This window comes from Aquarana catesbeiana, linkage group LG11 (genome assembly GCF_042186555.1).
Source record: "Aquarana catesbeiana isolate 2022-GZ linkage group LG11, ASM4218655v1, whole genome shotgun sequence".
Lineage (NCBI taxonomy): Eukaryota > Metazoa > Chordata > Amphibia > Anura > Ranidae > Aquarana > Aquarana catesbeiana.
The window spans coordinates 98,673,818-98,689,655 of NC_133334.1; the positions used below are offsets into that span (position 1 = coordinate 98,673,818).

At 43.1% G+C, this 15,838-nt stretch overlaps 1 protein-coding gene across 2 annotated transcripts in view; it reads right to left on the reverse strand.

The window, feature by feature from the left end:
• Positions 1–9,194: 9,194 nt before the first annotated feature.
• Positions 9,195–15,838, reverse strand: part of LOC141112207 (mucin-5B-like) — a 72,599-nt gene continuing 65,955 nt past the window's right edge. For both annotated transcript variants that reach the window (XM_073604802.1, XM_073604801.1), the window contains 6 exons: positions 15,487–15,606; positions 14,708–14,806; positions 14,407–14,526; positions 13,069–13,114; positions 11,671–11,788; positions 9,195–10,313 (listed from right to left, as the gene is read on the reverse strand). In XM_073604802.1, the coding sequence (XP_073460903.1) occupies positions 10,076–10,313; positions 11,671–11,788; positions 13,069–13,114; positions 14,407–14,526; positions 14,708–14,806; positions 15,487–15,606 (741 nt within the window). In that variant the 3' untranslated portion in view covers positions 9,195–10,075. The remainder of the gene's footprint in view (positions 10,314–11,670; positions 11,789–13,068; positions 13,115–14,406; positions 14,527–14,707; positions 14,807–15,486; positions 15,607–15,838) is intronic.

The following is a 15,838-nucleotide window of genomic DNA, read 5'->3' on the forward strand; positions in this document are numbered from 1 at the left end:
TTTGTGATGAACATAACCATCTAGAATCGAAAGGGTTTGCTGGCCATGCATAAGAACTGAAATTGAGTTATTGATATCCATGTTTGCATTGCATACAGGGGGAGACTCTACCCACTACAGCCATCCCAGTGGCCCACTCACAAGGACAAGGTCCCATGGAGCTTATGTAAATTATTTCCTGTGCTTGGAGCCTGACGCAAGTGGACAAGGGGACATGCTGGTAGTGACCGACCACCTCCCCTGATATGCCCAAGGTTTTCTATTGAAAGAGCTTCTACTGTAGCCCAAATCCTAGTGGAAGTGAGTTATACCTATGATTCCAGAGGAAGCAGTTCTGATGAATAGGGATGAGCCGAACACCCCCCGTTTTGGTTCGCACCAGAACCTGCGAACGGACCGAAAATTTGCGCGAACTTTAGAACCCCATTGAAGTCTATGGGACTCGAATGTTCGAAATCAAAAGTGCTAATTTTAAAGGCTAATACATGGTATTGTCCTAAAAAGGGTTTGGGGACCCGGGTCCTGCCCCAGGGGACATGTATCAATACAAAAAAAAGTTTTAAAAATGGCCGTTTTTTCGGGAACAGTGATTTTAATGATGCTTAAAATGAAAAAAAAAAAAGTATAATATTCCTTTAAATATCATACCTGGGGGGTGTCTATAGTATGCCTGTAAAGTGGTACGTGTTTCCCGTGCTTAGAACAGTCCCTGGCAGGGACTCCGTGCACAAAATGACATTTTTAAAGTACCGTATATACTCGAGTATAAGTCGAGTTTTTCAACACATTTTTTTGTGCTGAAAGTGCCCCCCTCGACCTATACTCGAGTCAAGCACTTTTCTGCAGCAAAAAAATTCATTTTCCGAACCGACTTTGAGCCCCGTATCTCAGGGCCACTTGGTGCTAGGAACCCCAAATTTGCAAACCCAGTGGAACTGGTTCCACAACATATCCAAAGATGGAGTTCCTAGCACTAAGTGGCCCCGATATACAGTGCCCCAAAATCGGTTCGGAAAATGTCATTCTCTGCTGCAGAAAAGTGCTTGACATTTTCTGAACTGATTTGAGGCCCCATATCTCTAGGAACATATTTGGTGTGAAAACCCAGTGGAACTGGTACCATAACATATCCAAAGATGGAGTTCCTAGCACCAAGTGGCCCCGAGATACGGGGCCCCAAAACCGGTTCGGAAAATGTCATTCTCTGCTACAGAAAAGTGCTTGACATTTTCTGAACCGATTTTTGGGGCCCTGTATCTCGGGGCCACTTGGTGCTAGAAACCCCAGCTTTGGATATTTTATGGTGCTAGTTCCTCTGGGTTTGCACACCAAATTTGGGGTTCTTAGCACTAAGTGGCCCCAAGATACGGGGCCCCAAATTTGGTCAACTGTGTCCATCTGCAGCAATGTCATTTTGGGACCCTTTAGGTTCAGAGACACCAAATTTTGGCTGCAGCTAGGGGGCATGTAGGAACCCTTAACTACCGAGTTTGAAGTTCGGGGGACCTATGGCTACAAATGGGCACAGTGAGGCTGCAAATGGGCACTGTTGACCCTCTTTTCCACTTACAGTAGCTGTGCATTTCTCACCCACGTCGTATACTCGGGTCAATACGTTTTTCCCATTTTTTGTGGTAAATTAGGGCCTCGACTTATACTCGGAACGACTTATACTCGAGTATATACGGTAATAAAAGTCATTTAAAACTGCTTGCGGCTTTAATGTAATGTCGGGTCCTGGCAATATGAATGAAAATCAGTGAGAGAAAAGGCATGGGTAACCCCCCACCACAGCCCATTACCAGCCGCTTTGGGTCTTGTATGGATATTAAGGGGAACCCCGCACCCAACTTAAAAAAGGAAAGGCGTGGGGCCCCCAGGCCCTATATACTCTGAACAGCAGAATACAGGCGGTGCAAACAAGACAGGGACTGTAGGTTTGTTGTTAAGTAGAGTCTGTTTGTAATTTTAAACTGGTACATTTTTAAAGTGTAGCTCCAGCCAAAAAATCTATTTTTAATCTTTTTGGAAAACATAGGGAAGGGTTATCACCCCTGTAACATTTGTTTTACTGTCTGTGCACCTCTTTAGAAGATTTCACCTCACTTTCTGTCCCAATGACAAATGTTTTTTGAAAATTTGGGTTTTTTAGTGAAACAAGGATTGTTGATAAAGCATCAGTGGAGAGGAGACACGTTTTTCCCATATTAACTCTTACAGGAGAGAATTTCCCTTCCTAGGGGTAGATTACATCTCACTTCCTGTTGTCTCCTTCCATTTGCAAGTAGGAGTCGTTTGTAAGTTGCATGTTTGAAAGCAGGATCCTGCCCTATATACTCTGCAGAAATTGCGGCCTTAGGTGTTGGTGTTGCCACAACACTGTAAGCCCTCACAGGGCCCTGCTGTGAAATATTAGATCAAGAATTGTAATTACATGCCCCTGTTGAACAGGGGCAGAAAAATTGGGCCTTTGGTGATGGTGGTGGTGCTGGTGCCACAACACTGTAAGTCCTCACAGTTACTCTTGGTGGGCGCTGGAACGGGCCCTGCTGTGAAATATTAGATCAAGAATTGTAATTACATGTCCCTGTTGAACAGGGCCAGAAAAATTGGGCCTTTGGTGGTGGTGGTGGTGCTGGTGCCACAACACTGTAAGTCCTCACAGTTACTCTTGGTGGGCGCAGAAACGGGCCCTGCTGTGAAATATTAGATCAAGAATTCTAATTACATGTCCCTGTTGAACGGGGCAGAAAAATTGGGCCTTAGGCGCTGGTGCCACAACACTGCAGCCCCTCATGGATACTCTAGTTGGAGCACAGGAATGAGCCCTCCTGCAAAATATAGCATCAAAAATTGTAATTACACACCCCTGTTAAACAGGGGCTGAAAAATTGGGCCTTAGGCACTGGTGCTGGTGCCACAACACTGCAGCCCCTCATGGATACTCTAGTTGGAGTGCAGGAATGAGCCCTCCTGCAAAATATAGCATCAAAAATTGTAATTACACGCCCCTGTTAAACAGGGGCTGAAAAATTGGGCCTTAGCCACTGGTGGCGGTACCACAACACTGCAACCCCTCACAGATACTCTAGTTGGAGTGCAGGAATGAGCCCTGCTGCAAAGTATTGCATCAAAAATTGTAATTACACGCACCTGTTAAACAGGGGCTGAAAAATTGGGCCTTAGCAACTGGTGGCATCGCCCAGAACCAAAAATACAAATTACAAGCTATCAGCATGATCATTGAGGAGGAAGAGGATAGTCACTCAGCATAACAGGATAGTCACTCAGCATCAGCATAGGCAGTCTTGAAGGGATCTAACATTTAAAAAAAAATTATTCGGTTACATCAGCATCAGGTGCTTGGTAGCTGGTGGTGATCCAAGATTGATTCATTTTTATGGAGGTCAGTCCATCGACCGAGTCGGTGCACAGGCGCACCCTGTGATCAGTTACAAAGCCTCCAGCAGAACTGAATGTGCGTTCCGAAAGAACGCTGGATGCAGGACAGGCCAGTAGCTTAATTGCATACTGTGCAAGCTCTGGCCAGTGATCAATCCTCAAGACCCAGTAACCCAGAGGATTTTCGGTGGGGAAGGTGTCCAAGTCAGATCTTGCCCCTAGGTATTCCTGCACCAAGTAAAACAGATGCTGGTGATGGTTGCTGGAACCGATCATACCTTGGGGCTGCGGACTAAAAAATTGTCTGAACACATCGGTCAGATGGTCACCTTCTCCACCGCTCCTTCTTTGACTGACCGAAGCCTCAGCAACACGTTGTCCAGGAACAGGAGTTTGTAACCTCCCAGTCTCTGGGAACGCATTGCATAGACCTTTCTGCAAGGCCTCCCGAAGATGTTTCATCCTCTGCTCCCTCTGCGACGGCAAGATAAGGTCCGCAACCTTACCCTTGTAGCATCGATCAAGGAGGGTTGCCAGCCAGTATTGATCCCTCTCCTTGATACCACGAATACGAGGATCCTTCCGCAGGCTTTGCAGGATCAGGGAGGCCATGCAGTGTAGGTTTGCTGAGGCATTCGGTCCGGAGTCCTCTGGGTCACTAAGAACGACATGATCCGCAGCCACCTCCTCCCAGCCACGTACAAGTCCATGGGTTTCTTGGGACTGTAAATGGTCCCTTAAATACTGCTGCTGATGCTGAGTGCCAGGCTCCACCTCCATGCTGACACAATCCTCCTCTTCCTCCTCCTCCTCCTCCTCGTCCTCTTCCTGTGTGATCGGAGGGCACGCAGGAACACTGTCTGGATAAAGGGGGCCTTGAGAGCTAAGGAAGTCCTTCTCTTCCTGCCTCTGTTCATTATTCCACACAGCGTGTGCTCCAACAGGTGGACAAGGGGGACAGTGTCACTGATGCATGCACTGTCACTGCTCACCATCCTCGTGGCCTCCTCAAATGGTGACAGGACAGTGCATGCATCCCTGATCATGGCCCACTGGCGTGGGGAAAAAACCAAGCTCCCCTGACCCTGTCCTGGTGCCATAGTCGCACAGGTACTCATTGATGGCCCTCTGCTGCGTGTGCAGATGCTGCAGCATGGCCAACGTTGAGTTCCACCTGGTGGGCATGTCACAGAGTAGGCGGTTCTTGGGCAGGTTAAATTCCTTTTGGATGTCTGCCATCTGAGCACTGGCATTATATGACTGGCGGAAACGCACACAGACTTTCCTGGCCTGCCTCAGGACATCCTGTAAGCCCATGTACCTGCCCAAGAACCGCTGCACCACCAAGTTAAGGACGTGAGCCAAACAGGGCACATGGGTCATTTGTCCCTGTCGGAGGGCAGAGAGGAGGTTGGGGCCATTGTCGCAAACCACCATTCCTGCCTTAAGTTAGCGTGGTGTCAACCACCTCTGAACCTTCCCCTGCAGAGCTGACAGAACCTCTGCCCCAGTGTGGCTCCTGTCCCCCAAGCACACCAGCTCAAGCACCGCATGGCATCTTTTGGCCTGCGTACTTGCGTAGCCCCTTGAACGCCTACGGAGCACCGCTGGTTCCAAGGACAAAGCACAGGAAGAGGCCATGGAGGAAGAAGAAGAGGAGGGGGTGGAGGAGAGAGGTGTGTCAGAATCACCAGTAGTAGCATTTTGGAGGCGTGGTGGCGGAACAACCTTCAACACTACTGCACCTTGTCCTGCATCCTTCCCAGCTGCCAACAGAGTCACCCAATGCACAGTGAAACTTAGGTAACGTCCCTGTCCATGCCTGCTGGACCATGAGTCAGCGGTAATATGCACCTTACCACTGACCGCCCTGTCCAGCGAGGCATGGACATTGCCTTCCACATGCCGGTAGAGAGCCAGAATCGCATTCCAGTGGCGTTTGGGTACCTGCCACTGAGGAACCGCACATTCCACAAACTCACGGAAGGGGGCAGAGTCTACCAACTGAAAAGGTAGCAGTTGAAGTGCTAGCAATTTTGCCAAGCTAGCATTCAACCGCTGGGAATGTGGATGGCTGGGAGCGAACTTCTTTCGGCAGTGCAGTAGCTGGGGCAGGGAAATTTGCCTGGTACAATATGACATTGGTGTACCGATAGCAGATTGCCCACAAGTACTTGGCTGTGACACACCTAATTCTACACCTTCATTCCTCTCAATGCAGGTCCCAGAGAGGACTGAATGTGTAGTGAGGTTGGAGATCTCAGCTGATGAGGAGCAAGGAGAGGTCCTCTTTGTTCTTTGGTGTGGGTCTTTTAGGTACACTTGCCAACGAACTGCATGGCAGGTAAACATATGTCTGGTCAAGCATGTGGTGCCCAAGCGGGAGATGTTTTGGCCACGCGAGATACGCTTGAGACATATGTTGCAAATAGCAGCAGTGCGATCTGATGCACTCGTCTCAAAAAAGGCCCACACCAAAGAACTTTTGGAATAACGCACAGAGACAGCAGCGCCCTGCACATGCGGAGCTTTGCGTGTGTGATGCAGTCAGTGTGCTGCCCTTAAGCTGGCCCCTGCCTCGTTGGCGATGTGCCTCCTCCTCCTCCTCTCTCCTATCCGGCACCCACGTGGAGTCAGTGACCTCATCATCCCCTCCCTCCTCATCTCTGGAGCAAACCTGGCAGTATGCTGCAGCAGAGGCAACATGACTGCCAGATTGCTGTCCTTCTTGGGCACCCCCTCTGTCTGGGCTCACGTTACTGCCTTCCTCTAGCTGAGTACCATCTTTGGAGCCTTCAAAACGCTGGGCATCCTCCTGGAGCATGTACCCAACACTGTGGTCAAACAGTTCAGGGGACTCTTCAGGAGGACATGGTGGGGCTAGGGAAGGAGTGACTGATTCCATTGAGCCGAGGGAAGAGGCCAGGTTGGCAGCTGCTTTGCCAGACAAAGTACCCTGAGCATGGGTGAGAGAGGATGAGGAGGATGAGGACGGCTTGGTCATCCACTCAACCAAGTCTTCCGCATGTTGTGGCTCAACACGGCCAGCTGCCAAAAAAAAGGCCAAGCGTGTCCCACGGCCACGTGCTGATGAGGATGCACCGTGTCCATGACCAGCACTGTTGCCTCTAGACACAGAGCCTGCTTGCCCTCTTTTATTGGCTTGTGACTGTCTGCCTCTCCTTGTTGGCCTTCCAGACATACTAATGGCCTGCAGTGAGATGTAGCTGCACTAAGCTGGGATATATATATATATATATATATATATATATATATATATATATATACTGATACTGCAGCAAGCAAAATCAACTGCCTGCCTTTAGTATTATTAGTATGAGAACACCACCAATCTTCTACAGGTAGCTTTAGCTGAAAACTGTGCAGAGGTCGCACTACGCTAACTTGTAGCTTTAGCTGAGCACTGTGCGGAGGTCGCACTACACTAACTTGTAGCTTTAGCTGAACACTGAGCAGAGGATGCACTACACTAACTGGTAAATAATGTACCTGCCTGCGGTAGTGATAGGATCAGGAAAACACCACCAACCTTCTACAGGTAGCTTTAGCTGAACACTGTGCAGAGGTCACACTACACTAACGTGTAAATAATGTAGCTGCCTGCGGTAGTGATAGGATCAGAAAAACACCACCAATCTTCTACAGGTAGCTTTAGCTGAACACTGTGCAGAGGTCGCAAAAAACTAACTTGTAGCTTTAGCTGAATACTGTGCAGAGGTCGCACTACACTAACATGTAAATAATGTAGCTGACTGTGGTAGTGATAGGATCAGAAAAACACCACCAACCTTCTACAGGTAGCTTTAGCTGAACACTGTGCAGAGGTCGCACTACACTAACGTGTAAATAATGTAGCTGCCTACGGTAGTGATAGGATCAGAAAAACACCACCAATCTTCTAGAGGTAGCTTTAGCTGAACACTGTGCAGAGGTCGCACTACACTAACTTGTAGCTTTAGCTGAACACTGTGCAGAGGTCGCACTACACTAACTTGTAGCTTTAGCTCAACACTGTGCAGAGGTCGCACTACACTAACTTGTAGCTTTAGCTCAACACTGTGCAGAGGTCGCACTACACTAACTTGTAGCTTTAGCTGAACACTGTGCAGAGGTCGCACTACACTAAATTGTAGCTTTAGCTGAACACTGTGCAGAGGTCGCACTACACTAACTTGTAGCTTTAGCTGAACAATGTGCAGAGGTCGCACTACACTAACTTGTAGCTTTAGCTGAACACTGTGCACTGTTACACTAACTTGTAAATAATGTAGCTGCCTGCGGTAGTGATAGGATTAGAAAAACACCACCAATCTTGTACAGGTAGCTTTAGCTGAACACTGTGCAGAGGACGCACTACATTAACTGTAAATACTGTAGCTGCCTGACTGTGGTACTAATAGGATCAGAAGAACACCAGCAATTTTCTTCAGGTAGCTGTAAATACTGTAGCAACACCTGCCTGCCTGTCAGTAGGAAGATAATAACAGGAACGGATCTAGCTAAACTGAATACAGTGTATATATATATATATATATATATATATATATATATATATATATATATATATATATATATACCCTCCTGTAGGCTGGATAAAAGTGCATGAAAGGTAGATAGCACTGGTAGATCACACCCTCATAGTTATGCCAGTAGCACAGAGGCCAACAGAAAGATAGCTGTAGCCACAGACTGTGAGGCCTACCTCCTGTCTGCCCCATTGTGATGGATCCAGTGCTATCTACCTCTCATGCACTTTTATCCAGCCTACAGGAGGGTTCATCATAGGACAGACCAGAAGATATTCAAATGACATCTAAGTTGTGAGAGGTGTTTGGCCACCCTTATGTGTATTGAAAGTGTTTGCTGTCACTGGCACTCTCTGGAGCTCTCCCCATCTGCATCACTATTTTTCAACCTAGTAGTCTAGTAGAGCCTTTTAACGGAAGGTAGGCCACACTGTTAATGGCATTCTCTTAAATTCACCTTTAGGGATATTTGCTATTGTGTTATTTCATTGGTATCAGCAGAGTCGTTCCTCCTCTAATCTGCCTAGCACATTTTGTCAAGGCCATTCACAGGGGATAAATTAAGAAATATGTAATATACTTTCTTGTAACTTTATTTCTGTGGTTGGTGAGAGGATGTAGGTTACCCTATTATTGTTCAAACTGTTTAATGATTACTTCCCCTCGGGGCTTACTGCCTAAATAAAGCCTATGTTTCACTACTGGTGTGTTTATGAGCTGTCTAGGCCATTTAAGGGCAGGTCGCCACTGGGAATGGCAGAATCAAATAATTCAGCAGTTGCTTAGGCAACCATTGCTGCACTATAATATATTATTGTTCAGTTATACTTAGCAATGGGTTTTTAATGGTGATGTTAACTCTTCGTTTCTAGTTTAAGACAATACAGATAATCAAGGTACAGTTGATGTGTGAATTTTAAAAGTATTTTTAGTAGGCTGAAATATTCTATAGCTTTATAATCCACCCATCTTTAATTTTAAAGGGTATAAATATTATTAATTTATTAGCTAATAGTTTACACCTTACTGTATTTTGGTATACAATAAACAAATCAGTTTAAGCTCTAGTTAACCCTGGTATTGTGGATATCGCATTAGACTTTGTGCTTTGCTCATTACATTTTGAAAATGTGGCTTCCTACAAAAAATGTTGTATCCAGTTGTAATTATTAAAATGTATTACTGTTATATTTTTGGTAGAAAAATTATTTGAAGGTATAAAGGATATAAAGAAATGCAACAAGATTTTAACATGCTTAAAATATTTTTTTATTTAAATCAAATTCTATACTCAGGAGATGAAAACATTATCCTCTAGATCCAATGACCCATAAGAAAGACTATAGACACCTATCACAATTTTCCACTCAAACAAATAAATACAGCAAAGTTCCTATCCTTAGAAACTAAAAGTTTAGGAATGCAAATTTAAACAAAAATAAAAAGTACAATTTTTATGCTCACCCATTAGTGAAATCCTGTTTAGTTAAATAGATTTATCTAAATGTATTTAGTTTGTAAACAGAATCACATTTTCTAAAAGTGACAGTATATATGCCTTCATTTAATGAAATGCAAACAGGGACCTGAGGTTGTATTACCTAAATGTTTATTAGGGCTTTAGCAATTTAACTACACAACATATATAAAATGCCTTGTATGCTAAATCTACCAATCTAAATATTATTCTCTACATTTGCTTTAAGTTATTAAAATAATAATAATAAAAATAAAATCTCTCTATAGAAGAGTTGTTCAACAACTTTTTATAATGGGAAAATAGACACTAAAACAATAATATACCACAGACGCTGTATGCAAGGATGAAAGGATACTTGCTGTGTCATAGTTTTTGATAGGAAGTAATGCCAGGAAGCACAATTTTTATTAAAGCAAAGCTTGTTTAAAGAACAACCCAGCAATAGTTAGAAGTCCCATGCCATATTTAAAATGGAAGGGCAGTTGGAGACTTCGTTGAAGACATGTTGGCAGTGAGGAAGCAAAGCAGGGCCCAGTGGTAGAGGGTAATCTCCAGAGTATGTAGATGTTGGTTAATATTTGGTTATAGTTCATATTTTAAAAGTTCTCTTTCATCTGTATACGTGTATCTGTGCTCAGGTCATTGTTCAGTTGATTTTTTGCTGCTGTTGTTCCTGATTGACTTGTTGCTGTTCTTGCTGTGATGTGGAGGTTTGACTGTCCTTGTCACATTCTGTGGTGGTACAACCACACTCTTCAGCGTAGAGGTAGGTGAAGACAGTACTTGTTTTATCCAGACATTTCAGATTCACTTCTTTCTTGCTTGTTTTTACTTCTTGACAACAGCTACACTTGTGTTCCATTTTGTTAGAGTCAGCAGAGTACCTGAAAAGATCAAATTGTGAGACTGTGAGTGCAAAAACTGATCTTTAAAGGGGCCATGTTCAGAATAATGCAATTCAAAGAGACCATGTCATATCTTGTCATATAATGGGTAGAAAAATAAACAACTACTAGTAGTCCTAAGGATAAAGACAATGGGTGTGTAAAATTAACTCATAGAGGAAATGCCATTTTCTCATCTTTTGACAATAGCAGCGGAATTATAACCAAAAAAGTCTGTGTACCATGTGCTATTTTGTGAAGTACTATTCTAAACCTGGTTCAGTGATGATGTTTAACAGCTTATGCTGTATATAAAGTAATTAAACATGACAGAGAAGATGAATGTATAAAGTCAATGACTAAAGGAAAGCAACAGAGCCTGCATTGTCTCCACTGTTCGATTTTATCATTTATAGTATTTCTAAACCCAAGAGCAAAAATATAATGTTTGGTATCTTCTAGTCCTTAGAAGTTGTGACTGCATTGGTTTTGTAAGTTTTTTTTCACCTTCCAGTTAAACTCTTCCTGAAATTTTTTTGTGAAAACCCACTCACTAAGGGCTAGTTTACACTTGCTTCAAAACATGGCTTCAGACATGCTTTGTTAAAGCTGTCTGAATGCCAGTCAAAGCCATGTCACTAAATAAAATGGTTAGCTTACAATCCTGTTTACACCTTGCTTTTGCTTGGTGCTTCGATGAGGCTTCAGTGGGGCTTCGATGAGGCTTCAGTGAAGCTTTGATTGGGCTTTGGTGGGGCTTCGGTGAGGCTTTGTGGGGTTTCGATGAGGCTTTGTGGGGCTTCATTGGGGCTTCAACGAGCTTTGTCATAGACTTCAATGGAGGCTTTGAAGACGCTTTGAAGCACCATTAAAGTTACATGGGGTACAATTTTTGAAGTGAAGCCGAAGCAAAGCAAAAGCAAGGTGTAAACAAGACTGTAAACTAAACACTTTATTCAGTGACAGGAGCTTTGACTAGCATTCAGAGAGCTTTAACAACGTGTGTCCGAAGCCTTGTTTTGAAGCAAGTGTAAACTAGCGGTTAATGTATGTTGAAGCCGAAGCAAGTGTAAATGAGCCTATACTGTACTGCATCTACAGCATAGTGGTACAGTGTTTTCATTCTAGGACAATAGTTGTTAGAGTTTACATATACATTAACTTTATCAGCCAAAGAAAGTCAAGTTTTACTCTGAATGGAAGCATGAATACTATATATGAAACAGTAGCAGCACAGCTAAATGGTCTGGTTTACCTCTATATGGTAAAGATTTTAAGGGGTAGGTCTAGATTGATTTCCAACAAAGATATTATACATTACTAATTGAAAATTAGAATCAAAACAACAATATCTTACATGGATGATGTCATACAGCCTCCACCACAGTATGAAAGCTCCACAACTTCATCTGATACACAAGTTCCAGATTTGATTTTACGAGATTGTTTTTGAACCTGGCATTCTTTTAGAGCGCCTGCAAAGAAAATGAAGAAGAATGTTACTTATAGCGAAATCACTTTGAATGCTAAGAATCACTTAATAGCGGTGATATGAATGTCACATTTTTTTAAATAGAGAGTCATCTTTTGATGAGAGGCAAATAGTGGCTTACAGTATAAGGCTTATATCAAATCAATTGCCTTTCCTAAACACTGCTTGAAATTTTTGAGGTATCCATTGATATTACATAACTTTAATTTGATGCTGGAGATTTTCAAATGATCATCTGATAACTACATAGTACCGTATTTATCGGCGTATAACACGCACTTTTTTCCCCTTAAAATCAGGGGAAAGTCGCAGGTGCGTGTTATACGCCGATCCCCTGAGCTGCACAACTCAAAAATCGCCGACCGCGATTTGAAAATGGCGCCGCCGGCGCCGAAATACACAGAGCCGGTCCTCGGCTCTTTCCGGCGGCTCTCGTTCATTTTCGGCTCCACTCGTAGTCCCGAGCGGAGCTATCCGAACCTACTCGGCTAGGTTCGGATAGCTCCGCTCGGGACTACGAGTGGAGCCGAAAATGAACGAGAGCCGCCGGAAAGAGCCGAGGACCGGCTCTGTGTATTTCGGCACCGGCGGCGCCATTTTCAAATCGCGGTCTGCGATTTTGAAGACAGGGGATCGAAGGCTGCACTGGGCAAGGCTGCACTGGGCGAGGCTGCACTGGGGGAGGCTGCACTGGGGGAGGCTGCACTGGGGAAGGCTGCACTGGGGAAGGCTGCACTGGGGAAGGCTGCACTGGGGAAGGCTGCACTGACATAGCTGCACTGACATGGCTGCACTGACATGGCTGCACTGACAAGGCTGCACTGACATGGCTGCACTGGGGAAGGCTGCACTGAGAAGGCTGCACTGAGAAGGCTGCAATGATGGGCATTTAAATGTAAGTTTTTTTCCCTTCAACTTTCCTCCTAAAAGTTTTTTTTCCTTAAAATTCCCTCCTAAATTGGGGTGCGTGTTATACGCCGGTGCGTGTTATACGCCGATAAATACGGGTATTTTACTATTAAGTATAACAAAAGTTAAAGCACTAAAACTGAAGGAAATGTTAATTGTACATTCTGGTGTATTTTACTCAACAGATAAGCAAAAGTAAGCCTAGATTGCTGGTTCAAAACCTAGGTTTTGAACCCAACACCTGTCATGTGTTAGGTGCAGAGATCTTTCCATTTTCTGTTTTGTTCCTGGAAAATGCCATCTGACTGTTCACATTTAGTAGCTTCTACCCATTCCAACAAGTAAGATACTTACTTATACAAGTCTTGCAGCAACCATCGTCTGTGCTCGTGATTGTACCCTGCAGGATAAAAACAGAGAACAAATTACTATTGTGTCACTTAGAAAGTGTTGACTTTCTTGTACAGTCCCAATCAAACAATCTAGGTATATCAGACAAGTTTAGACTGCATTGTGAAAAAAGAACAGCCCAAAAGATTTACTCTTTAGTATGTTTATGTGTGGACAACAGCAAGATACACACACCACATAAAGTCTTTAACATGATCCATACAAGCTTATATTCATAAACTGCAATTTGGAGGTGAAATGAGCCATTACCAGAACCCATGGAAATGCATTTGAAGATTTCCATTATAAGTGGCATAAACTACTATATGTTAGAAAAGGGTGTCTGAATGTATTTATATATTTTTTTCATGAGCAATACACTGCTTGAATTGCTATAGTAAAGTGGTCAATTATAGGCAATGGGGGTTATTTACGAAAGGCAAATCCACTTTGCACTGCAAGTGCACTTGGAAGTGCAGTCACTCTAAATCTAAGGGGTAGATCTGAAATGAGTGGAAGCTCTGCTGATTTTATCATTCAATCATGTCCAAGCTAACATGCTGTTTTTTACTTTCCTTGCATGTCCCCTTCGATCTACAGCAACTGCACTTCCAAGTGCACTTGCAGTGCAAAGTGGATTTTCCTTTAGTAAATAACCCCCAACGTGTCACAAAGAACTGTTATCAGATCCACGAATAGGCCCCTCTTGCAAAATCCTGATTTATTTTTACCTTTATTGGTGAGACTCGTGCAGTTCACAGTTTAAATTTGAACTGCACCCATTAAGAGAGTGCAATGTCATGAAATATCTCTGAAAATGTAACACCATGTTAATTTGTTACATTTTCCTATCTGCAATTCATTTCCAAGAATTGGCTCTAGCCAAACTGTCCAGCGTGACGATGGTAATACAGGCACTGATCTGAGAATGGGATTAAAGCGGAGTTCCGCCTTAAAAAAAAAAAATTAAAGTCAACAGCTACAAATACTGCAGCTGCTGACATTAAAAATAAGGAAACGTGCTTGTCCAGAGCACCCGCAATGTCCTCACCCGAAGCTGACACGGCCTGTCACTCTGCTCCGGGTGCAGGCGCCAGCATCTTCAATAAGGGAATCAGGAAGTGAAGCCTTGCAGCTTCACAGCCTGGTTCCCTACTGTGCATGCTCATTCTGAGTGGACCCTGCTGTCTTCTGGGACCTGTGTGTCTCCCAGAAGACAGCGGGGGTGAGGGGAGGGGCCGGACATGGCATAGATTTTTATGGTAAATTGTCAAAAATAGTACACATTACATGAATACTAACCTCCAAACAGTCTTTGGGATTGAAAGCTTGGCATGTTTTGGTATGTTCTTTCATATCAAGGGAGCTGGTACAAGTATGCGAGACACATTTGTCTTCTGGTGACACGTACACCTCGCCAGGCTAAAAAAATACAAACAACTACTAAAACATGTTCACAGACGAAATAAAGGTTTCTCCCTTAGATACATATGGCTGATATTATATATATATATATATATATATATATATATATATATATATATATATATATATATATATATATATATATATATATATATTATATATATAGTAACGGGTTTACCTTCAGGATTCGTGTAGAGTTGTCCGACAGTGTCATAACACATTCAACTTTTACACACATTCCACAGCACTTTTCTGGTGTTGTCTCATATTTGTAGCCCTGCAAGAGTAACAATTATACAGTTCAGCCTTCTAACCTCAGATATATTGACAGAGGTTTAATTAAAGATTTTTAATTGTGGGTACACAGTTTCATTTGCTTGCATCCTTTGTGGATATGTTTTCTAGGACAATGAACATTCTGGTAGAAATAATTATCGCAAAGAGTAGATTCGATTGTCAGGTTCCTATATAGACCTTAAAAACACCTTTTGAAAAATGTATCTTTAATTCCTGGTGTCTTATTGCTTTCCCTATTTTCTTTGTCCCTAATACCCATTCATTGTAACAAACCTGCAAACTGATCATTGCCACTAAGCAAATTACATAAACAGTATAGAGAAATTTCAGGCTGCGTTGAGCATATTTTGCATTCACACCGACTTGTATGTAGATGTAAATCAGCTCAAACTTCCAATGCAGCTTTACTGGCTTTTTAATGATATTAATTTTACATCAGAATTTCTGTGTAGAAAGGCAGCATGGAGGATGCTCCAACACCAGCAGGTGCTCTCCAAGATCAATGAATTACAGACAAAGGTAAGTGGCGTGGATTAGTGTAGTACAGCAGGGTCTGGATGAAAAACTGAATTACTCATTGGAAGGCTTGTGACACCTGAAAGAATTGAAATTTAAGCTATAAATTTAACTAGAAATTGCTTTTAGCAGGAAAAAACCTACCAGTGGACAGTCTTCAATTGGACAAGTACTCCTGATTTCTGTTGGGTTGAACTGACCGTCGATAATTTCACACTCATATTTGACACATGGTTGATCAGGCGAGCTCCATGTTTCATGAGGCTAGAAAAGAACATTATGTATGTAAATAAAAAGTAGAAATCTCAGGCACAAAAAAAAATGTGAAATGTAATTTTCAGCGTTGTAGTGCTATAAGACATGTGCAGAACGAAAACATTTGTTTTGTTTATTTCGATTTGTTAGTTACATAAATTTGTTTAGTTAAATTCCTTTAATCTGTTTAATTCATTTTCGGAATTTGTTTTGTTTATTTGTATTCGAATCAATTAGAATT